At 47.9% G+C, this 24,261-nt stretch overlaps 1 protein-coding gene across 5 annotated transcripts in view; it reads left to right on the top strand.

Annotated features, from left to right (window-relative positions):
* Window positions 1-24,261, top strand: part of LOC119967378 (venom phosphodiesterase 2-like) — a 192,065-nt gene that overhangs the window by 152,127 nt on the left and 15,677 nt on the right. For 2 of the 5 annotated variants that reach the window (XM_038799867.1, XM_038799868.1), the window contains 4 exons: window positions 1,390-1,544; window positions 6,532-6,664; window positions 12,750-12,824; window positions 23,258-23,390. In XM_038799867.1, coding sequence (XP_038655795.1) covers window positions 1,390-1,544; window positions 6,532-6,664; window positions 12,750-12,824; window positions 23,258-23,390 — 496 coding nt within the window. Of the gene's footprint in view, window positions 1-1,389; window positions 1,545-6,531; window positions 6,665-7,488; window positions 8,851-9,669; window positions 9,867-12,749; window positions 12,825-23,257; window positions 23,391-24,261 lie in introns of those variants that run through there. The other 3 variants (XM_038799870.1, XM_038799869.1, XM_038799871.1) reach the window with 3 other exon arrangements.

Below are 24,261 nucleotides of genomic sequence, written 5' to 3' on the forward strand. Positions count from 1 at the left end.
GTTATCTTACTCATGTTATGCAGGCTATTTCTTCCTCATTTGCATTTGGGCATAATTAATTAGCAGTGTGAAGTACACAGTAGGAAGTTGGGTAAGCCTGATATAGATATGTTATCCTTTTGCCTGTCTTACATTCGAGACAATTATTTATCCCCAAACACCAATGAGAAATAATAATAATTATTATTTAATTAATTTAATCTTTTGGACACTAAGGGCAATTTAACATGGCCAATCCGCCTAACATCTTTGGCCTATGGGAGGAAACCGGAGCACCCGGAGGAAACCCACGCAGACACGGGGAGAAAGTGCAAACTCCACACAGTCACCGAGGCCGGAATTGAACCCAGGTCCCTGACCCTGTGAGGCAGCAGAGCTAACCACCGTGCCGCCCTTCAGTATTCCCAGGCAAAGTCGTGTTATGGCTCTCTCGGAAGAGTCTTCAGCCATAACATGATTTGAACCTGTGGTAGAGGGGCCAGAAAATCACCCTATTAACTCTGTTTCTCCCTCCACATTTGCTGCCAGATCTGCAGAGTCTGTCCAGCATTTTTAGTTTTCATTTCAGATTTCGAACATCTGCTGTAGTTTGCTTACATAACATTATAGTTACAGTGTATACTGGATATATGGCCGTGGGAGTGTTGTAGGTGGCATGGAGGGTATGAAGCATCATTGGGGGTAGACAGAGGGACACAGATTGACATGGGGGTGGCAAAGGGGCACATGGGTAAAACCGAATGAACTTACCTTTCAAAAGATTCCCTCATCCAGAGTATGGTTCACAACACTCCAGAGGGGCCGCAAACCATGAGCATTCAAAAAGCTGGCCCGATTCCACACAAATGCGGGCGACTGCGAGGTCTCACAATGGAGCCAGTCAGGCCACATTCCAACCCCCCTCCCCATATCCCATCTCCCAACTTCATGAGAATCTCCTCCTTTATCTTTATTTTTACAAAATGAGAATCACTACACCTAAATGTAAATTGTCTCACTTGAACATTTTGATAGGTTTAGAATATCAATACGAGAGATAGTTCTGCAATTTGAGTGTGAATAGTAATAATGACTGTTACAGTTTACAACATATTCTGTTTTTTGATAAAGTTCTTTCAATGCCCCCCAGGATATTCTTTAAGGAATTAGTTATTTCATATTGCTTACAATTTGAATATCAATTATAAGCTCGGGTATACAGTCCATTTGCCAACATTTTATGCCCAGATCGATGCATTTGTATTTGCCCAAATGGCATGTCATGTCTTGGAAGACTGCTGTTGAAAAATGACTATTGTATAGGTCAGTGATTTCTGGATTTATGACTGTATTGCAACTGGTAGAATGTTTGACTAAAATGTTACTGACCTAGTATGTTATATTTTGTAGTCAAGAGTGCCGATGCTCTTAACTTGCCATATGGACGACCGAGAGTTGTGCAGGAGAACAGTAAGTGGTGTCTCCTGCATCAACATTGGTATGTTAGTGGCTACAGCCATGACATTCTGCTGCCATTGTGGAGTGCATATACTGTCAACAAAACTGTAAGTTTCCAATTCATATCACTATTTTGTTACTTAAATATATCAGAATTGTTTGAGATTAACTATCTCTTTGTCTTTGACCATTCTCCAATTAAGCCACTTGTCTATTTTTTTGGTGATCTGGACACCTAAAAACTTGAAGCTCGCGACCCTTTCTACTTCATTCCCATTGACATAAACAGGGGCATGTTCTCCACTACGCTTCCTGAAGTCGATGGCAATCTCCTTCATTTTGTTGACATTGAGGGAGAGATTATTGTCGTCGTAACAGTTCACCAGTTTCTCTATCTCATTCCTACACTCTGTTTCGTCATTGTTTAGTAATAATCGCTTATTGTCACAAGTAGGCTTCAATGAAGTTACTGTGAAAAGCCCCTAGTCGCCACATTCTGGCGCCTGTTCGGGGAGGCTGGAACGGGAATTGAACCCGCACTGTTGGCATTGTTCTGCATTGCAAGCCAGCTATTTAGCCCACTGTGCTAAATTAGCCCCATTGTTTGAAATGTGCTCTGTATCTAATTCTCTATAAATGCACTCATAGTGAGTGGGGCTCCTGACTGGGGTAGAACATTACAATGTTTATCCTTAAATCTGCAGGAAATGCAGAATCTCTCACTGTACTGATCTATGATGAAATGTCTGTCTGATGTTTTGGTTGACTTCAGGCCAATGGCACTTTGTCAGACGTTTATTCAAGTGAAGTATGCTGATAGCAGCTACTGTAGATGCAATATTTTTATAGTAAACCTAGAGTTTATTACCTTTGGAATTACATTTAGCATATCTGAAATGTTGACGTATTCCTACAAATAAGTTTCAAGTTTATGTTATACAAGTGCAGCACGGTAACACAGTGGGTTAGCCCTGCTGCCTCACAACGCCGAGGTCCCAAGTTCAATCCCGGCTCTGGGTCACTGTCTGTGTGGAGTTTGCATATTCTCCCTGTGTTTGCGTGGGTTACGCCCCACAGTCCTAAGATGTGCAGGCTAGGTGGATTGGCCATACTAAATTGCCCCTTAATTGGAAAAAATGAATTGGGTACTCTAAATTTATAAAAAATATCAAAAAAATATTTGTTATACTCTGGAGCAAATTCTTAATCTTGCTCATCTTTGAAGATGATGGGTGCGATCTAATGGAAAAGTTTCTAAGTGTGGTGGTAAGTGGGAATTGCCAGGTGCTTCCTGGCGACAAACCCGGCGAGACTGCATCTGGTATCTAACGCCAATTAGGGCCGATAATGATGCCCCACCAGCTGGATGCTTTCAGTCTGTAAGGGTTTTTGCTGGAGATTCATCAGGGTCTCGAAGCTTCCTGTGACACTCCCCATGCTGATGGCCGCTGCCACTGCCTCCCAGGCGGTACTGGCTGCCCTGTAGTGGACCCTCCGCCCAGGGTATCTCATCCGGACTCTACTGCATCCAACAGTCTGGCCAGTTGGGCATCTCTGAATCATGGAGCTGGTCTGTGCGGTGGCCAGTTTAAGTGCTTCTCCCGCTTGTCAGCGGGGAGCTGCCAGGCACAGTCCAGACGAATCAGCCGGTGAGACAGTCATATCCGACATGAAGCCCGTAGGGCATCATTACCCTTGACCAATCCATTGGCCATCAGCCAACCAATCAAAGAAAATTCCTCCAATATTGCGGGTGCCATATAATTTGAGTTCTTCTGATCAAAAGGGTGTGAGTGCTGGACTGGGCTGGGCTAGCTGCAGAAGGGGCACTGGGGGGAGGGGAGGGAGATGGGTGACGTTAGAAGTGGGCACAGGCCACTTCTAAGGGGGTGGAATGCAGGGTTGGTGGGGTGGAGGGGGGTTGGAGTGCGGGGGTGGAAGAAGGTGGAGTGGTGGGGTTTTGGGTGGGTGGAGTGCGGGTGTAGTTGGACACTGCACATCACCTGGTCCTCCGTCCCTCCGTCTCCCTCCCTATCCCCTGGCACTTTGCCCTCTGCACCGCACCCCTGGCCCCGTCTGTGCCCAGCATCACGGTTGCCTCTGGCTCCAGCACCTGTCCCTACAGGCAGGGGTACCAGTGGCTGGCCATACCCATGTCAGACGTACATTCTGCGATCCCCATTTGGCGCCCTCCTGTCGGGGCTGTTGTGTGCGTTGCCCTTGGACGGGCCGTGTGATGCCCCCTGGCAGGCACCGCCCAGTTGTGGAAGGTAGCAGAGTTGATGGGATGGAGGGGTGTTGGAGTGCGGGGTTGGATGAGGGTGGAGTAAGAGGGTGGTCGGGTGGATGGGAGGTAAAGTGCAGGGGTGGTGGGGTGGATGGTGGGTGGTGTGTGGGGGTGATGGAGTGTAAGGGGGTGGAATGCGGGGTTGGTGGGGTGGAGGGGGGTTGGAGTGCGGGGGTGGAAGAAGGTGGAGTGGTGGGGTTTTGGGTGGGTGGAGTGCGGGTGTAGTTGGGTGGGAGCACCCATATGGCCGGTGTTACTCTGCACGGCCACGGGGCCGGTCAGTGGGGTGGGCAGCAAGGTGGCTACCTTGCAGGCCATGGCAATGGCGGTCTGTGCCTGGACACCCCAGTCCCGGGGGGGGGGGGAGGGGGTCACCACGATCCTATGGCCCATCCGTTGATCACCCTCCGTTTCTCTCTGCACACCGGCACTGGCAAACGTCTCCCCCCTCCCCCAGCCGGCCTCGCCAGGCGCATCAGCCCACGTTTGTGCCTCTGGAAACATCACCTCTCTTTCCCTCAGCAGCCACCGTGCCTGTTTCCCGATTTTTAAAACCACAAGTGATCCTCGCCATAAGTAATTCCTTCTGGAAGAGGCGAGCATCGCGGAAGCCCCGGAGAATACCGGGTCATGTCTGTAATGTTACGTCAGTGGCGTTTACTGTACATGCGGAGTAGAATGTATTGAAGCCGCTGTCGAGGCACCGGAGCATGGCATCCCGTCGGGCACCCCGGCGCCAACCTCGATTTTTGGCTTATGTGCAATTGTCTGCCCAGTCATGTTTCCCGATTCCGGCATCACTGGACGGAGAATCCCGCCCCTGAAGTCTAAGTTGCTTACACCTGTTTTATACTGATACCAAAAATATGCATATAAACAGAAACTAAGGGAGTCATCCCGATTCCACCGAAGTCAATAAACCTTGTCCGCATCCACCAGGGTGGAGCCATACAATCCCGGCTTTAGTGATGGTTATGTATCTCCCTCTGGAGACCAGCGGTAATGTAACACTTTTTACTCTAAAGGTACAGTAACAGTGAAAATCACTTCAGGGATACTAACCTGTGAAACTTGCATCATTTGACAAACCTCTTTAAATTAATCCAACTGGTCCCAGAAAGTGCTGACAGCTCAACAAATAATGCAACAGTGTTTTTTCCTCATGGTGAAAAATTCTGCTTTAAAGGGCTGGAACCAAGTTAAGTTTCACTTGCACACTAGTTCAAATTCAGAAATAAGAATAAACTGTTTCCAGTCGCCAATGGTTTGAGAATCAGCGGATGCAGATTTAGGGTGATCGGAAAAAGAACCAGAGGCAACATGAAAAAACATTTCTCTGCACAGCGAGTTGTTGATAATTATGGATGGGCAATAAAATGCTGGCTTAGCCAGTGACGCCCACATCCTATAAATGAATTTAAAAATATCCAGAATGCACAGCTTGAAATGATGAGGGAAGCAAGCACAATAGGAACTTTCAGTAGCAAATTGGATAAATACTTGAAGGAATTTAATTTACAAGGTAGGGAAAGAGCAGGGGAGTGGAACTAATTGCACAGCTCTACAAGGAACCACCACACACCTGATGGACTGAATGGCCTCTTGTGCTGTGCTATTTTATGGTTCCATGACACCATCACAGGAAAGTGAAAATAACAAACTGAATCAGGTTGCTTCCTGTTATGCTGGGCAACAGACTTGCAAGAATGTTGCGAATATAAACACTAAATGCAGGAACACTCAGCAGGTCTGTGGAGAGAGAGCAGAATTAATGTTTCAGAAGTACTGAATTGAGGGTAGGGTCTAATCATGAATAACAAGCAGCCTCCTGCAGTCAGATGGTAGGTGGATGGTAGAGGTTACCTCCTGAATCCGCTAAGTCATCACTTCGGTGAAGCTCCCAATGCTCGGGGAAATCCAGTTGACAACAGTTAAAGTTGAAAAATAGTGGCAAGAAATCCAACAGCCTCATCATCATGTGCTAAGTTCCAACTTGTCCTCCTGGATGGGTGACTATGGGGCCTCAGTCAAAGCCACAAATAGAGGCAGGTTTGGGTTGGAAAATGTATTTTATGACTTTTCCAAATGTTGCAATGGGATAATAGTGAAACGTGCTCCTTGGAGATGCATCTGGGGGTGGCCTGTTTGGGAGGGGTCCGACCTCTGGGGGAGGGCCTCCGCTGTGACCTGGCCCACGATCGGGCTGCGGCCTCTTTTGTTCCGCGCCGGCTCCTGTAGCCCTACGCCATGTTGCATCGGGGCTGGCGTGGAAAAGGGAGCTACTGCGCATTCGCGCATTGGTGTCGGCCCCACTGCGCATGCGCATGCGCAGACCCGCGGTGCCCATCTGACACCAGGGATCGGCAGCTGGAGTGGCATGGGTGCTGGCCCCCTGTAGGGGCCAGAATTGCTGCTCCTGAATCCATGTTGACGCCGTCGGGAAACGCGACGGCGTTCACGACAGCGTCAACAGGGATCAGAGAATCCCGCCCATGGTCATAGCAGACTTTAGCCAGAAGTATAAATTATAAAGCTGCTGGGTGAGCCTTGTGCACATCACCAGATGGGGTATTTCTGTTTATTTTTAAAATCGAATGTGAAATGCATTGTTTTGTGGTAACTTTTATAAAATGGGTTTGTACTTTGTCACTTACAGCAAAATATAGAGTATGGGCAAAACTAGTTTGTCCCTCCGGGATGTGTTTGTTATGTCAAACTATTGAATACTACCCAGCTTATGACTGATGGAGAGCCTGATTGCAGAAACTTCATTGAATAACATTTTTTTTCTTTTGTTTTACTAACAGGAAAATCTAGTTCCTCCTCTGCCAAACATTTTAAATTGTGTGCTTGTTGATGTTCGAATTCCTTTTAACATAAACCAAAGTTCATACAATAAAGAAGATCAGGACTTAACGTATGGGTTCCTTTATCCACCCAGTAAGTATTGCACAGGCCTGTGTCCAATCTACACGTAGCACTTTACGTACCTCAGATTTTCAGTAATATCTACCTTGAGATTCATTGCAACTATGACCCTTCACTTCTGTAATGGGCTGGGCTGTGGGTATTAAGAACTACCATTGCCACTTCCGAGCTGAGGTTTGTGGATGATTACTGTTATTTACATTTATTGTTCTAATTTTGACTGTCTGAATTTAACACTTGACACCATTGGTTTCCCTCTTCAACAGCTGTAATGCAGCTGTTCCTAAAAATGTTTTGCTGCACTGTAACAAAAAATACAATATTTTATTGCGGTTTCAAATTACAGTTCTGAGACGCCGTGATGTTGGCCTGGATTTTCCTTGGCAAAAGTGCCCTGTTTCAAGAATTCTGACAGTGGCAAGCAACAGAAATTGAAGTGAGGGAGGTATTCAAAAACCTGCATCAAAACATCCCCTAAATTTGCACCATTTAATGTGCATGGGATGAATGGCCATGACTTTTGGTTGCTCCCTCTGTGCTACCTGTAAAAAGAAACTCACTGGCCCTTCATACATACGAATTAAGAGCAGAAGTAGGCTATTCAGCCCCTTGAGCCTGCCCTGCCGTTTAATAAGATCATGGCTGATCTATTTGTGTTTTGAATTCTGAATTCCCATCTACTCCGATGATCTTTGATTTCCTTGCTGAATAAGCGTCCACCTACCTCTGCCTTAAAAATATTCAAAAACCCCACCTCCACTCCTTTCTGAGGCACAGTGTTCCAATGTCACACAACCCTCTGAGAGAAATAAATTCTCCCATCTTCGTCCTAAAAGGGTGACTCCTAATGTAAAAAAGTGCCCACAGTTCTGGACTCAGCCATGAAGGGAAACTATCACATTCACCTGATCAAGAACGTTTAGGATCTTGTAAACTTCAATCAAGTTACTCCTCACCCCTCGAAACGGCAGTGAAAACAAGTCCAGTCTGTCCACCCTTTTCTCATAAGACAAGCCGTTCACTCCAGGTATCAATCTAGTAAACCTCCTTTGAACTGTCTCCAATGTATTCACACCCTTCCTTCAATAAAGAGACCAAACTGCACATTGTATTCAGAATGTGGTCTCAACAATGCCCTGCGTAATTGAAGCATAACATCCGTACATTTATGTTAAATTCCTATTGTAATAAAGGATAACATTCCATTAGTCTTCTTAATTACTTGCTGTACTTGCATTCTAACTTTGTGTGACTCATGGGCTAGAACACCTACATCCCTCTGCACTTCAGAATTATGCAGTCGTTCTCCATTTGAGTAATATTCTGCTTTTTTCTTCTTCCTACCAAAATGAACAGCTTCACATTTTCTCACATTATCGTCCCATCTGCCTATTTTTTTGGCCACTCACTCAACCTATCATTATTCGTCTGCAACCTTCTTATGATATTATTATGTCCTCTTCACAACATACACTCCTGCCTCTTTTTGTGTCTTCTGCCGATTGAGTTACCATGCCTTCGCTCCTCATCGTAAGTCATTGATATAAATTGAAAAAGGTTGAGCCCCCAGAACACACCCCTGCGGGACTCCACTCCTCACAAACTTCCAAAGACTCATTTACGCATGCTCAGTTTTCTCTCAGTCAGCCGATCTTCTATCCATCAAAATATGTTACTTGCTACACAATGAGTTCCTACTTTGAGCAATAATCTTTGATGTGGCACCTTTTCAAATGCCTACAGGCTCTCCCCCTTATCCACAGCACATTATACCCCTTCAAAGAACTCCAATTAATTGAGTAAACCATGTTAACTCTTCCCCATTTCTAAGTGCCCAGCTATAATCTTCAATAGAAAGGTCACATATGCTATTTTCCGGGCAATTGGAACCTTTCCAGAATCGAGTGAATTTTGGAAAATTAACACCAATGCATTTACTACCTCATCACCTACCTCTTTTAAGACCCTGTCTATCTGGACCTGGAGACTGGTCAGCCCACAGCTCTATCTGTTTCCTCAGTACCGCTTTCCAAGTGATTGGAATTTCATCAAGTTCCTCTTTCCCACCCACCTCCTGAATTGCAGCTATTACTGGAATGATTTTTGCATCTTCTATAGCAAAGGCAGAGCAAAATATTTGTTCATTACATTCACCATTTCCTTATTATCCACTATTAATTCCCCATGCTCACTTTTTGGAGAATCAACACTCACTTTATCAACTCTCTTCCTTTTTACCTGTAGAATACCTGTAGAAACTCTTGCTATCTGTTTTTAACTTTACAATTTCTTTCTCCTGATTAATACTTTCCTTAACTTCTTTAGTTAACCACAGACACAGGGTCCTCCCCTTAGAATCTTTCTTTATAGTGGGGATGAACTTATTCTGAGTATTCTGAAATATCCCCTTAAATGCCTGTCACTGCTTCTCTATTGATCTACCCCTTAGCTTAGTATTCCAGTTCACTTGAGCTAGCTCAGCTTTTATTCCCACATACTTGACCTACTCGTCTCAGACCCACTCATCTCCCTTTCAAACTGGATGTAAAATTCATTTGTGGTTGCAGCTCTGAGGGGATGCCTTTACTCTGAGGTCATTGATTAATCCTGTCATACTACACAATACTGAGTCTAATATAACCTGCTCTCTGGTTGGTTCCACAAAGTGCTGCTCTGAGAAACTATCTTGAATGAATTCTATAAGCTCCTCATCCAGGCTGCTAGTGCAAATCTGAATTTTCCAGTTTACGTGTAGATTCAAAGTGCTGTGATTAATCCCTTTATCACAAGTGCCCAGTGTTTCTTCTTGTATACTTTGTCTGACATTATGGTTACTAATAGGGGGCCTGTAGATCCCTTTTATATGTCATGGCACACCTCCTATACTATTTTTAAAAATGTTGAGGTACGTCTTCTATTTTCTCTGCATTCTTCCTTTACTGAGAACTTCGTTTTAAATTTCTCCCTCTCCTCTCTCCTGTCTTTTTACCTCTCCCTGTCTCTCTCGCTTCCCTCAGGGTTTTTGCACCCTTGTTGAGTTTTCACTTTTTGTGCAGGTGCATGAGACCTTTGCCTTTAGCTACAAGCCCCGTTGGTCATGGGCCTGACCAACATAAAATCAAAACCACGTATGTGCGGCTCTTTCCCAGCCGGTACATGTGGAGAAGGCCCAGCATTCATCAGGTCTTGGAAATGTCAACCACAGAGCTGAAGACAAGGTTAGTTTTAGTTTATATACATGAATTTCGAAACTTTTTTTGCAGCACACCTGGGGGGATCTTCACGGCGGCACACTGGCTGCGAACCACCGCTGTGACTTCCCACTAGTGACTTCATTTCCCAATTATTCCTCAACTCCACTCAAACTGATTCTACATCCTGATCGTCTGAACCAAGGTCATCTCCAACTATTGCACCAATGTCATCCTTGATTATCAGTCTTAACCTTGACCAAGATTCCTATTCTTCTTGATTATCATACAACCCTCAATATTCAGGACTCAATCCTTGTCATCCTGCAACAACGTCTCCGGAATGATTAACCGATCATATTTAGTTACTTCAGTTCATTTACTTTGAGCGGGATCCAGCAGACTTAAAACAAAGTCCGGTTTTGGTTGCATTTAGCGGGATGTTTCTTGGTGGCTACAGCGCTGAGATTCACCTAACTATTCACCGAAGCCTCCTCTGGGCATGTCCTGCGGGATACAAACCAGTCTCGCGAGGCATCAGAATGAGTACTATGCCCAAAAGGGGTGGGGCCAATGGTGCTCACTGAAGGTCTTAAACCTACTTAAGGTCTACATACCCGGGATCTACTGGACTCCCTCGATTACCTGGCCTCCCCAGGGAGTCTGCAGCCGGGCACCGATCAGTGATGTTCCACAAGTAGGTAGACCAGGCGGAACAGCTCCCGGAGGGTCTCCCGGGACATCGGAGACCCCTGGGTGACCAGGGTCATTGCAGGGTGGCTTCCTGGCCCTTCCCCTGGAACTTGGCCACCTTGTCATTGCCACCCTGGCACTGTCAAGGTGCCCAGGTGGGTGTGCAATACTGCCAGGGTGGCACTGCCAAGAGTCCAGGCCTGAGGGGACCATACCCAGGAAAGGAGGGTGGAGGGGGATTTTGAAGGGTGGGGGTGCAGGGCAGGTAAGTAGGGGCCTCCGGGAGGTTGGGATGGTGATGGGTGGGATCCTGGAAGAGAATGGTGCTGCAAGGGGGGCCTGAAGAGGGGGCCCCCAGGGACACCATAGCAGGGTGTCCTGACTTGGGGGGGGGAGGGGGTAGTGCCCATGTGGTGTGGGGGGGGGGGGGGGGTGACATTTCCCACTGAGTGGGTGGTGTGAGGGACCCACAAGGTCGCTTAGAGATTGGGGCACGTTTCAAAATTTCAGCCCGATTTCTTGAGTTCAGCTCCCCAGTGCTAAAAAACATTCCAAGTGTGGGCTAAACCAGTGAGAAACTCCCCAGGTTCCAGAAACGTAATTAAGTGTCATTGGATAGCGGTGGGGAACGTAGCGGTAGAGCCGGTGCGGAAAATCCCGCCACAAATTAACTTAGAAATGTTTCCGGAGAATCGTGCCACGACACTTTTATGGTTTTGTGGGCCTCGGGGAGTTTCTCCCCGCTGAGGCCATGCTTAGTGATTTCCTGCACTGGTGAGCTCAGCTCACCAGCAGGACTGGCTCCTCGCAGATCGGGAACCATTTTGACTGGCAGCACTGATCTCTGCCTCTCCCCCTTTCTGGATCCCCCTTCACCTCCTCCAACCTCGTGGCCTTTGGAAGCCCTGCTAGCCCCCCCTCTAATGGACAACACCCCCCCCTTCCCCACGCGGGCCCAATCCCTGGCAGTGGCACCCTGGCAGCACCAGGACGGCACTGCCAGGCTAGCTGTGCCCGGGTGCTAGGGTGAGTGCCAGGGTGTCTGTCCCTAACCATCAGGAGGTCTCTAATGGCCTGCGAGACCCCCGAGGTGCTGGCATGCCTGATCCATGTTTGTGGAAACCAGTGCTAAACGGTGTCTGGTCGAGGTGTCACAGGCATGTCTATTGACTCTTGGGTGCTGTGTGTATGCAGCGTCGAGGAATTTAAATGATTCTAATGGCTAATGGTTCATTTAAATATGCTGATCTGGATCACGCCAAGTAGGGCGAGATCCAGATTCCGCCAGGTGGAGCGAGTTGGCTGACTCGCGATCGGCCCGATATGACAGAGCCCGATTTGGGGCTCCCAGGCATAACCTGGTGGCTGAATCGCACACACATTCTGATACAGAGCCTTTAGATTTGCATTTTTGTTATCTTTGTAACATCCAGTCTTGACAGTTGGTGTGTTCTTAGATTTTTTTTCTCACTGACCTTAATTTCCCACGTACTCTTTTTCCTCACACACAAGAACAGAAAATACCAGACAATCTCCGCAGGTCTGACAGCATCTGTGGCACGAAAAGGGAGCTAATGTTTCGAGTCTGGAAGCCCTCTCCATTTCCCTAGTTGTATGGTTTGCTAGAACACCGGTCCAGCACGGATCAGGTGCAGAACATCCCAATGGTACAGCTTCCACTTTCCCAGTACCAATGCCAGCGTCCTGCAAACCTACCTTCTCGCCTGCTGGTTAAATTAGCCCGTATGGTTTAGTGGCCAAATTGTACCAGAACTGTACATTCAACAAGAAGATTGCAATTCTTTGTAATTGTCTGTTTTCAGAAATGAGGGTAACTTCAATAAAATAATAGTGTGCAATATCTTGGCGGGATTCATTGACCAACCCGCCACGTATTTCTCAGTTGTGTATGTAGCCCGCCAGAGGGATTTCCCGACCCGCCGTTTTCAATGGGATTTCCTGGCGACTGCACCTCTCATCGCCGGGAAACCTGTGCGGTGAGTGGGACTGGAATACCCCGCTGGCGTGAACAGCCGGTAGATCGCGCCCAGTGTTTTCGCCTTTGTATCAGTCTTAGTCTGTATTATGTAATCTGGATCGACATTCAATTTTGACACTGAATAAAGCAAACGCAATCAGAAAATATGCTTCTAATTGCAACAAGTTGCATGCTATATACATATATTTTTTAACTATGCACACTTTTTATCCAGATTTGCAGTCAAGACCATATCAATTCGAAGGTGTATTTACCAGCAACCTTGTACCTATGTATAAAGCCTTTCAAAGTAAGTATAGAATACTGTCTATTGCTTGCTGCAAACACCGTCACAATGGCATATTTATTGATACACACGGCGGGATTTTCTGGTACCACTCGTCCTGAGACCGGAAATTCCAGCCCGAGGTCAACAGACCTTTCAGAAGTCCATCAAATTTCCTGTCCCACCCACAATGGTTCTGGCCACCGAGGGAATTTATGGGCGAGATTCTCCCAAAACGGGAGAAATCGTAAAGCTGCCGTAAAACCCGGGCGGGTTTTACGGCAGCGCGCCCCTTCCCGACGGGGGACCGATTCTGGTCCCCGGTCGGGGCTAGCAGCCCGACGCCGTAGGCTCCGGCAAGACGGGCTTAACGAAAATCGTTAAGCCCGCTTACCGGAGTTAGCGCCGGCTGACGCGTCATATGACGTCAGCCGCGCATGCGCAGTTTGGAAGACTCCAACCCGCGCATGCGCGGGTGACGTCATCGCGTTTTTGCGCAAAACCCGCGCGTGCGCGGGCCGGGTTGCCCCTCAGCCGCCCCGCGAATGGATACTGCGGGGCGGCGGAAGGACAAGTAGTGCGCGGGCATCGGGCCCGCTGCCCGCGATCGGTGGGCACCGATCGCGGGCCCATGGCACCCTTGGCACGGCCGTGGTACTGCCGTGCCAATCGGTGCCATGGTTATAAAAAGCGAGTTGGTGACGCCGTTTTTACGAACGGCAAGACCAGGTGTGTTTGCCGTTCGTGAAAACGGCGGAAAGGGCTGGGACTTCGGCCCATCTAACAGCTGTGAATCGCTGCCGGCCGTAAAAAAACGGCGGCAGCGATTCGGGTCGGGACTTCGGCGGGGGGGGTGGGAGAATAGCGGGAGGGCATGAAAAATGTCGGGAAGGCCCTCCCGCTATTCTCCCACCCGTCGTGGGGGGCGGAGAATTTCGCCCTATGTTTCTCTAGCAATTATGATTTTGTGACCATTTGATGATTTCATTGTGCCCCAATTTAAATTTAAGTTGAATGTGGTGATTACTGAATGGTCACTTAATATTCTCACTGGTTGAGTAACTTTAATTCCAATTAAAGGAGGTAATTATGAGTTCATAGAGTGGAGCAAGGAGATGATCAGTCCAATTCTGATCATTTATACAGCACTGACTCCCTTGCTTCCATCATGACTCATTCATAGACTTGATTAAAAGCAATTCAAAGCCACTTGAACCTTAATAATTCATCACAAATGATTAAATGTCCTTGCTTGATGTATTATATTAACATACTTAAGTGCTGCATTTTCTGAAATGTCAAATTTTTAAAAGACCAGATCAAGTGACAACGCACAACCATAAGAAAGCAAATAGCTGGTGTAACTTTATCTGGGATTCTATTTAATATTTAAAAATTTATATTTAATATTTGAAATGTCTGTAAATGATTTGCGGTTACCGTTACATTATGTAACTCCAGTTGAATTTGTAGTTTAATGAAGTCATCCAGTATCATATGTGTAGTAATAGTTTCCATTCAAGACGGTTCATGTCTATCCTATTAGATTTTTCACCTACTTGGTTACCTGGGAGCTACATGTAAGCTGTTAACACATCCTACCAAAGCGGTATACTCACTGTATCTTTAGAGAAATGAGTTACACATAAGCCGAGCAGTGTGGTTAGATACAAATGTGGGTTACAGTTTTTTTTCGTGAGGAGTTTAATTTATGGTTTGGAAGCACATCAACTACCACAAATGAACTGCATATTAAACTCAAGACCACTTTGCTGCAGCTATTTGTCTCGGTATCTGAAGAATGATCTCCTGCTAGCTGACTGGGATTGTATAACGAATTGTGTGTTATGTTGAAGCTGGACATCTGGGCCTGGATTCTCTGTTTGCCAACGTCAAAATCGTGAAACGTGATTGGGCGGAGAATAGCTCCGACACCAAAATTGCGGTAGACACCGGTTTGACGCCAAATCGGGATGCTCCGGCATCCCGGAAATGGCGTAAATGTGGCGCTTGCCGCGCGTGCTGAAAGTGCAGGAGGCATATCATTAGCGGGCCTGAAGCCCGATGCCCCGTGGCCTCCATGATTCACCGTCTCTGATGGGCCAATTTCCCAATGGCGTTGTTCATTTGTGGTTATAAATATTGTGAACCTGGTGTCCTGGCTGCTGAGTGAGAGGGAGGAGATAGGAAATGGTGTGGAGTGACTGCGGGCTGCTGGCCCGGAAACCGGTCGTACTGACTGAAGCGGGAGGGAGGGAGGGGAAGGAAGAGGCCAAGCAGCTGGGTGCCCCCCTTTCACCCCCCCCCCCCCCCCCCCCCCCCCCCCACAGGGCTGACCACCATCTTACTGACCACCACTTCGGCCCCTGGTCTACACAGTGACACCAGCCTAATGGGTGTGCCCACCCCGCACCCCCCTCCCACCACTGCCCCCCCCCCCCCACCCCACTGAACATCCCACCCAACCGGCAGCCACCTACCGGGGGACCACCCAGGGTTACACCCACAGCAGCCCCTTGTGAGGGCAGTGCCAGCCAACGGTGCCCCTGGGAGCAGGGACGGGCGGCAGGACCGGTGGCACCGACGGCGCAGGTGTGAGGGGGGGACATATGTGGGTAGGGCCTGCAGTGCCAACCGGGGCCACTATGTAGCCCATAGAACCTGATTGGTCATGGGAGTATGCGCCATTCTACTATGTTGGCCTTTCACCCATGCAGAGATTTGCTTTTGGACATCAACCTCCGATGCTGGCCGCCGGGCGATGGCCACAGCTTTGCAATATGCCCTGTGGCAGCGTGAGCGGAGGCCACTCAGAGAGGAGGTGGAGGCTGCAGCAAGAGGAACGGGCTGCAGAGGGACAGGTGGCAGCCGCGCAGGCGGGAGGGCCGGCCGCCCAACAGGCCAAGGATGAGGAAGAGGTGCCAAGGGGGCACCGTATGTGGCCCCGCGTGTACTGCACCTGCATGTCATTTAAGGACCTTCCGGACCAGGCATGCAGACGGAGACTGCGGATGAGCAGAGGGACAGTGCGACATCTATGCTAGATGATGACACATTGGCACCTCGGGGGGATAGGGGAGGTCACCCGATCCCGGTGACCGTCAAGGTGACGATCGCGCTCAATGTGTACGCCACGGGGTTGTTCCAGTCGCCAAGTGGGGATCTGTCCGAGATTTCGCAGACATCGGCGCACAGATGCACCCATGCCGTCACGGAGGCCCTATATGCCTATTGGGATCAGTACATCCAATACCATGTGGACCGCATCCACCAGGATGCCCGCGCAGCAGGGTTTGCTGCTGTTGTTGGGATGCCCCGGGTCCAGGGGGTGATCGATGGCATGCATGTCACCCTATGGACACCTGTGGATAACAGGCCGCCCTATACTAACAGGACCAACAGATGCACATCATACACGTCTGCGCCCGATACCCGGGCAGTGTGCACGACTCCTTCATACTGGCACACTCGTTAATCCCCGACATGCTCGAGGGGCATCTCTGCGGGGCTGGCTGCTGGGCGACAGGGGTTACCCGTAGTGGTCGTGGCTGATATCGCCTATCCGGAGGCCACAGACCGACGCGGAGACCCACTACAATGACACCCATACAGCAACCAGGGGTGTGGTCGAGCGGTGCTTCGGAGTCCTGAAGATGGGATTCTGGTGCCTAGACCGCTCTGGAAGGGCCCTCCAGTACGTGGCCAGGAGGGTCGCCCGCTTCATGGTTGTCTGCTGCGTTTTCCACAATATAGCCCAGCAGAGGGGCAATGTGTTGGAGGAGGATGAGCACAACGCCATCGCCAGGGCCAACGCGCAAGGGACGCCCTCGTCGCCTCACGTTACTTCGACTATCGGAAGGGAGGTTGCTGGCCAGGGACGCAGACACCACCATCCCAGACCCAGATCCCCTCACCTCCCACACCAACAAACCACCTGCATGCACACCCTGTCCACGACATATACCTGTGGCCCGAGGTGCTGGGGTCACTGGGTTGACAGTGACAGTGGGTCTGGTCCATGGGATAAGAACATAAGAATTAGGCGCAGGAGTAGGCCATCTGGCCCCTCGAGCCTGCTCCGCCATTCAATAAGATCATGGCTGATCCTTTGTGGACTCAGCTCCACTTTCCGGCCCGAACACCATAACCATTAATCCCTTTATTCTTCAAAAAACTATCTATCTCTATGTTAAAAACATTTAATGAAGGAGCCTCTACTGCTTCACTGGGCAAGGAATTCCATAGATTCACAACCCTTTGGGTGAAGAAGTTCTTCCTAAACTCAGTCCTAAATCTACTTCCCCTTATTTTGAGGCTATGCCCCCTAGTTCTGCTTTTACCCGCCAGTGGAAACAACCTGCCCGCATCTATCCTATCTATTCCCTTCATAATTTTATATGTTTCTATAAGATCCCCCCTCATCATTCTACAGTAGACGAGTACAGTCCCAGTCTACTCAACCTCTCCTCGTAATCCAACCCCTTCAGCTCTGGGATTAACCTAGTGAATCTCCTCTGCACACCCTCCAGTGTCAGTACGTCCTTTCTCAGGTAAGGAGACCAAAACTGAACACAATACTCCCAGGTGTGGCCTCACTAGCATCTTATACAGTTGCAGCATAACCTCCCTAGTCTTAAACTCCATCCCTCTAGCAATGAAGGACAAAATTCAATTTGCCTTCTTAATCACCTGTTGCACCTGTAAACCAACTTTTTGCGACCCATGCACTAGCACACCCAGATCTCTCTGCGCAGCAGCATGTTTTAATATTTTATCATTTAAATAATAATCCCTTTTGCTGTTGTTCCAACGAAAATGGATAACCTCACATTTGTCAACATTGTATTCCATCTGCCAGACCCTAGCCCATTCACTTAACCTATCCAAATCCCTCTGCAGACTTCTGGCATCCTCTGCACTTTTTGTTTTACCACTCATCTTAGTGTCGTCTGCAAACTTGGACACATTGCCCTTGGTCCCCAACTCCAAATCATCTATGTAAATTGTGAACAATTGTGGGCCCAACATTGATCCCTGAGGGACACCACTAGCTACTGATTGCCAACCAGAGAAATACCCATTAATCCCCACTCTTTGCTTTCTATTAATTAACCAATCCTCTATTCATGTTACTACTTTACCCTTAATGCCATGCATCTTTATCTTATGCAGCAACCTTTTGTGTGGCACCTTTTCAAAGGCTTTCCGGAAATCCAGATATACCACATCCATTGACTCCCCATTATCTACCGCACTGGTAATGTCCTCAAAACATTCCACTAAATTAGTTAGGCACGACCTGCCCTTTATGAACCCATGCTGCGTCTGCCCAATGGGACAATTTCTATCCAGATGCCTCGCTATTTCTTCCTTGATGATAGATTCCAGCATCTTCCCTACTACCGAAGTTAAGCTCACTGGCCTATAATTACCCACTTTCTGCCTACCTCCTTTTTTAAACAGTGGTGTCATGTTTGCTAATTTCCAATCTGCCGGGACCACCCCAGAGTCTAGTGAATTTTGGTAAATTATCACTAGTGCAATTTGCAATTTCCCTAGCCATCTCTTTTAGCACTCTGGGATGCATTCCATCAGGGCCAGGAGACTTGTCTACCTTTAGCCCCATTAGCTTGCCCATCACTATATTCTTAGTGATAGCAATATCGTCTCAAGGTCCTCACCTGTCATAGCCTCATTTCTATCAGTCACTGGAATGTTATTTGTGTATTCCACTGTGAAGACCGACCCAAAAAACCTGCTCAGTTCCTCAGCTATTTCTCATCTCCAATTATTAAATCTCCTTTCTCATCCTCTAAAGGACCAATATTTACCTTAGCCACTCTTTTTTTTGTTTCATATATTTGTAGAAACTGTTACTATCTGTTTTTATATTCTGAGCACGTTTACTGTCATAATCTATCTTACTCTTCTTTATAGCTTTTTTTAGTAGCTTTTTGTTGCCCCCTAAAGATTTCCCAGTCCTCTAGTCTCCCACTAATCTTTGCCGCTTTGTATGCTTTTTCCTTCAATTTGATATTCTCCTTTATTTCCTTAGATATCCACGGTCGATTTTCCATCTTTCTACCGTCCTTCCTTTTTATTGGTATAAACCTTTGCTGAGCACTGTAAAAAATCGCTTGGACGGTTCTCCACTGTTCCTCAACTGTTTCACCATAAAGTCTTTGCTCCCAGTCTACCGTAGCTAGCTCTTCTCTCATCCCATTGTAATCTCCTTTGTTTAAGCACAAAACACTCGTGTTTGATTTTACCTTCTCACCCTCCATCTGTATTTTAAATTCCACCATTTTGTGATCGCTCCTTCCGAGAGGATCCCTAACTATGAGATCATTAATCAATCCTGTCTCATTACACAGGACCAGGTCTAGGACCGCTTGTTCCCTCGTAGGTTCCATCACATACTATTCTAGGAAACTATCGCGGATATATTCTATAAACACCTCCTCAAGGCTGCCTTGACCGACCTGGTTAAACCAATCGACATGTCGATGAAAATCCCCCATGATAACTGCTGTACCATTTCTACATGCATCAGTTATTTCTTTGTTTATTGTCTGCCCCACCATAATGTTACTATTTGGTGGCCTATAGACTACTCCTACCAGTGACTTTTTTGCCTTACTATTCCTGATTTCCACCCAAATGGATTCAACCTTATCCTCCATAGCACCGATGTCATCCCTTACTACTGCCCGGATGTCATCCTTAAATAACAGAGCTGCACCGCCTCCCTTACCATCCACTCTGTCCTTCAGAATAGTTTGATGCCCTTGGATATTTAACTCCCAGTCTTGACCATCCTTTAACCATGTTTCAGTAATGGCCACTAAATCATAGTCATTCACGATGATTTGCGCCATCAACTCATTTACCTTATTTTGAATACTACGAGCATTCAGGTAAATTATACTTATGTTGGCTTTTATACCTCTGTTTTGAATCTTAACACCTTGATTAGTAACTTCTCCTAAGTTATATTTCCTCTTAACTTTTCTCCTACGTTTCCTCGTCGTTCAACCCAAATCTTCATGTCACAACCTGCCGCATCGCTTACCATTTAGGTTTTTACTTCCCGTTTTATTTCTTTTCGTATTACTGGGCCTATTCAGTGAGCTCCCCTCAGTCACTGTACCTTGTACTGTCGCCCTTTTTGATTTTCTGCCTTACACTTTCCCCCTTACTGCCTTTTGTTTCTGTCCCTGATTTACTACCTCCCGACTTCCTGCATTTGTTCCCATCCCCCTGCCACATTAGTTTGAACCCTTGCCAATAGCTCTAGCAAACCTCCCCCCCGAGGACATCGGTTCAAGTCCTGCCCAGGTGCAGACCGTCCGGTTTGTACTGGTCCCACCTCCCCCAGAACCGGTTCCAATGCCTCAGGAATTTGATTCCCTCCCTCTTGCACCATCCTATGAGCCACGCATTCATCCTATCTATCCTGACATTCCTACTCTGACTAGTTCGTGGCAATCCTGAGATTACTACCTTTGAGGTCCTACTTTTTAGTTTAACTCCTAACTCCCTGAATTCAGCTTGTACGACCTCGTCCTGTGTTTTACCTATATCGTTGGTGCCTATGTGCACCACGACAGCTGGCTGTTTACCCTCGTTTCCCCGCCCAGAATGACCTGCAGCCGCTCCGAGACATTCTTGACCCTTGCACCAGGGAGGCAACATACCATCCTGGAGTCTCGATTGCGCGATGTCAACACGCTCTGCGATGAGCTCCAAGCTCAATATCCAAGCTCATGATCGTTAGACAATGCCTGACTCATGCCCACAGTAGCACCTTCCACCTGGGTGATCTCTGCATGCGAGCTGGCCAGTCCATCACATGGTCCTGTTGAATTCCTGGGGTGGGGGTGCTGGGGGCGCTCGGGGTGGGAAGGGGGTGCGGGAAGCACAGTCCACCCATGGGGCCTGCACTGACCCTTACACCCCACTCCCTTCTGGCCAGCACTGACCGACCCCCCCCCCCCCCCCCCCCCCCCACACACACCCATCAGACAGAGCACCAAGGCAGGTTTTGATGATGTTAACAGGTGTTTATTGTGAATAAATGTGCACAATGTGCCCTAGCCCCTATAACTAAACTGTGCCCTGTACCCGTGCCAACTTAACTGGTGTCTAACTTTGTGGCCTTACGGGCCCTAACACTACGCCTAGGTGGTTCCCCAGATAGTGCAGCAGGAGTGAAGGCCGGTTGACTCCTGCCCTGCGACAAGAGTTCCCGTTGGCGCAAGTCTCCTGGTGCTCGGGGGTCCCGGGTGGCATGGTGCGTCCTGTTCTGCCCGCTACCCACCAGATGCATCAGGGACAGGAGAGGGGAGTCCGAGGTGCTGTGCTGTTCCGGCACCTGCCTGTGGGAGTCACCAGCATGGGCCCTAGCACCTCCTCCCTCAGGGTGCCCATTGGCCCCTGGGCTACTCCATGGGACAGGGGTATGAGCGCAGCCACCCCCTGAGGCCCCCCCCTCGCCAACTGGCGCTGCCAGTCCTGGAGGCCCTGTCTGGTATTGACCAGGGTTTGCACGTTCACGGCCATGAAGCACAGGGAGTGGACCGTCTCCGTCTTGGACTGTGCCAGCACCCTGAGGGCCTGTGCCACATCTCTGGGACTGGGCCATGTCCCTCTGGGTCTTGGCCACCCCACCCAGTGTTTCTGCCACGCTGGCCAGTGCCTGGGCAATGCCGCCGACGTTCTCAGCCATGGCTTGCTGTGACTGGGCCACGTTGAGGAGCGCCGCTGCGATATCCAGGTGGTTCTGGCACATGGCTGCCTGTGAGAGGGCAGCCCAGTCCTGGGCCTCGACCCCCGGCTGCACAGAATGCCTCGTAAAACACTACTGTTCCCACACCGGCTTCAGCATTTAGTCTCAAAATCAGAGAATCCCTGGACCGGAATCGCTAGGTTTAAACCCCCTCAGATCTTTGATTTGCAATGCTTTCATTCATATCAATGTGAAATTAAATTGAAAGGCTCTGATTGACACCTTGCTCACCCAGCCAACTGTCTGGAATGTTTAATCTCATTTTCTTTCATTCTAGCTTGGATTTTAAGGTGGCCAGCTGTGAAACTTACTGCAATGTTTATAAACATCTAGCTACGATTGACAGCTCTTGGACCATATAAAAGCCAGTTAAGTGCTCTCACTTTATCTTTTTCTTTGCAGAAAGCACTTAATTTCCTTTGATGTGGTCCAAGAGCTGTCTCTGTAATGGGGATTTCCAGCCAATGGTCTCTGTGATTGGGGGTGTGGGGGGGGGGGGGGGGTGCTGGGCTCCCAGGCAGGATTCTCTGTAATGTGGGTGGGGAGTGTTACAGACAGGATTCTCTTTAATGTGGTGAGGGGGGGGGGGGGGGGGTCCATAGGGGTTCCAGGCAGGGATCTCTGTTATTGGCGTGGCTTCCAGGCAGGGGTCTCATTAATGGGAGGCTTCCAGGCAGGGGTCTCTGTCATGGGAAGGCGCAGGAGGGGTGGGGAGCTAATGGGAGACTTCCAGCCTTGGGGTCTCAAATGGGGGGCTTCCAGACAGGGGTATTTGTAATGGGGGTGGCTTCCAGGCATGGACCTCTGTAACGGGGTGGGGGGGGGGGGGTTCTGGTGGGTGTCTCTCATTGTGGGAGGGCTTTCTAATGGGGGGTTTCCTGTTGCCCCTTACTGGGGGGATTTCTGGTGAGGATCTCTCTTATTAGGAGGGGCTTCTGGTGGAGTAGCTCAGTAATGCGGCTTTCTGGTGGGTGTCTCTGATGAGGTTTCTGGTGGGGGTCTCTATTATGGTGGGCAGTGAGGGGGTTTTATGGGGGACGCAGGAGAGTGTTCCTCTGATGGTCTTTGGGGGCAACTCCCTAAAAGAGTTAACCCCTTGACCCACCGCGTGGTCCAGTGTGCCAGGGCCACGCTGGGTCATACCCGCACAAATTCTCTCCCGCATGCCCAGAGAACTGAAAATTCTCACAGGCTTGGTGAATCCGGTACCCAGCCCATTAATAGTATGTTAATGGGTCAGTTTGACCCATTTGCATCGTCCCGCTGGAGTGGAGCGGGAACCTCATGCATCGGAACGGGATTGTGCCTTGGCCAAGGCTGAATCCTTCGCTGCATTGGGATCTCTGCTACCAGCCTGTTCCTGTGATTTCTGGATATTTCACTTTCTGTGAAGGAAATGTGCATCTGGAATGAATGAATTGGGCATCTGCACATTTTTTGTCTGTCCTTTTTATTCCTAAGCATTTGTGACAGGTAGAAACTTAGTTATTGTACAAACTGCAAGTTGCAGCTCCTGATCGTTACAGTGGGAATAAATACATTACAGAAGGTTTTGTAGCTCTGAGAAAAGTGAGAAACGTTTACAGTTATTTTGTGTACTTTGATATTTGTCATTTAGCACAGCAAAACTGCAGAATTATAGTGAATTTATTTGTTTGTGACTTGACAGAGATATGGAATTATTTTCACAATGTTATGCTGGTGAAGTATGCTATACAGAGAAATGGCATCAATGTGATTAGTGGACCAGTGTTTGATTTTGATTTTGATGGACGGTTTGATACTTCTGACATAATCCAAGAGTAAGTAACTTCTCTCACTTTTCAGTGACACTATGATTAATTTATTTCCGACACCTTTATATCAGTGCTGAAATGTATCATTTAATCCACAATAGACACTAATAAATTTGATGTCTTTGCTAACCTCCAAAGTTTTTATTTCCCTTGAAACATGAATTGCTGAAACATGGAAACAAGAATATTTTTTAAATATCCAAGTGATTTAGTGTTTAATGAATCATAGGATCTGACAGCACAGAATGAGGCCATTTGGCCGATCAAACCTTTAATGACGCCACTTGTGTATATGGATACGAAGGTTTGTCTGCTCATTTGCACTTTTCAAAATCATGTAATTTATAGTAAACTGTCTTTCTACATTAAACATCCCATAGTGCATCACTACATTCTTTATTCTTCTCCAATTTTCCATGGGTCTTCCCATTTCGCCACTCGCTCTGTGTTATCCTGACATCTACAACTATCCTCATCACTGTCTACCACTTTAGCAAGTTTTTGTATCATCACCCAAGTCTAAGTCATTTATAAAACTTGAAGAGTAATGAACCCAAAACTGATCCTTCAGGAGCACCACTGCAAGCCATTCTCAGCCTGAAAAACATCCATCAACCACCACCCCCTGTTACTGAACCAATTCAGTACCCATTCTGCCACTATCTCCTTTATTCCATTAATAGGAGCAGAAAAAGTCAAAAGTGAGAAATGGAAGCTTTTCGGCTCATTAGCGCACTGGAGAAATGTGTTTTAATCATCCAACCTGGCGTCCAACTGTTTTTGAAAGAATCCTTAGGATGTTGACACCTACTCTATAGATTATCCCAAATATTCATCAGTGTTTAAGTAAAGACATTCTTCTCATGTTATAAAATTT

This window comes from Scyliorhinus canicula, chromosome 6 (genome assembly GCF_902713615.1).
Source record: "Scyliorhinus canicula chromosome 6, sScyCan1.1, whole genome shotgun sequence".
NCBI lineage: Eukaryota > Metazoa > Chordata > Chondrichthyes > Carcharhiniformes > Scyliorhinidae > Scyliorhinus > Scyliorhinus canicula.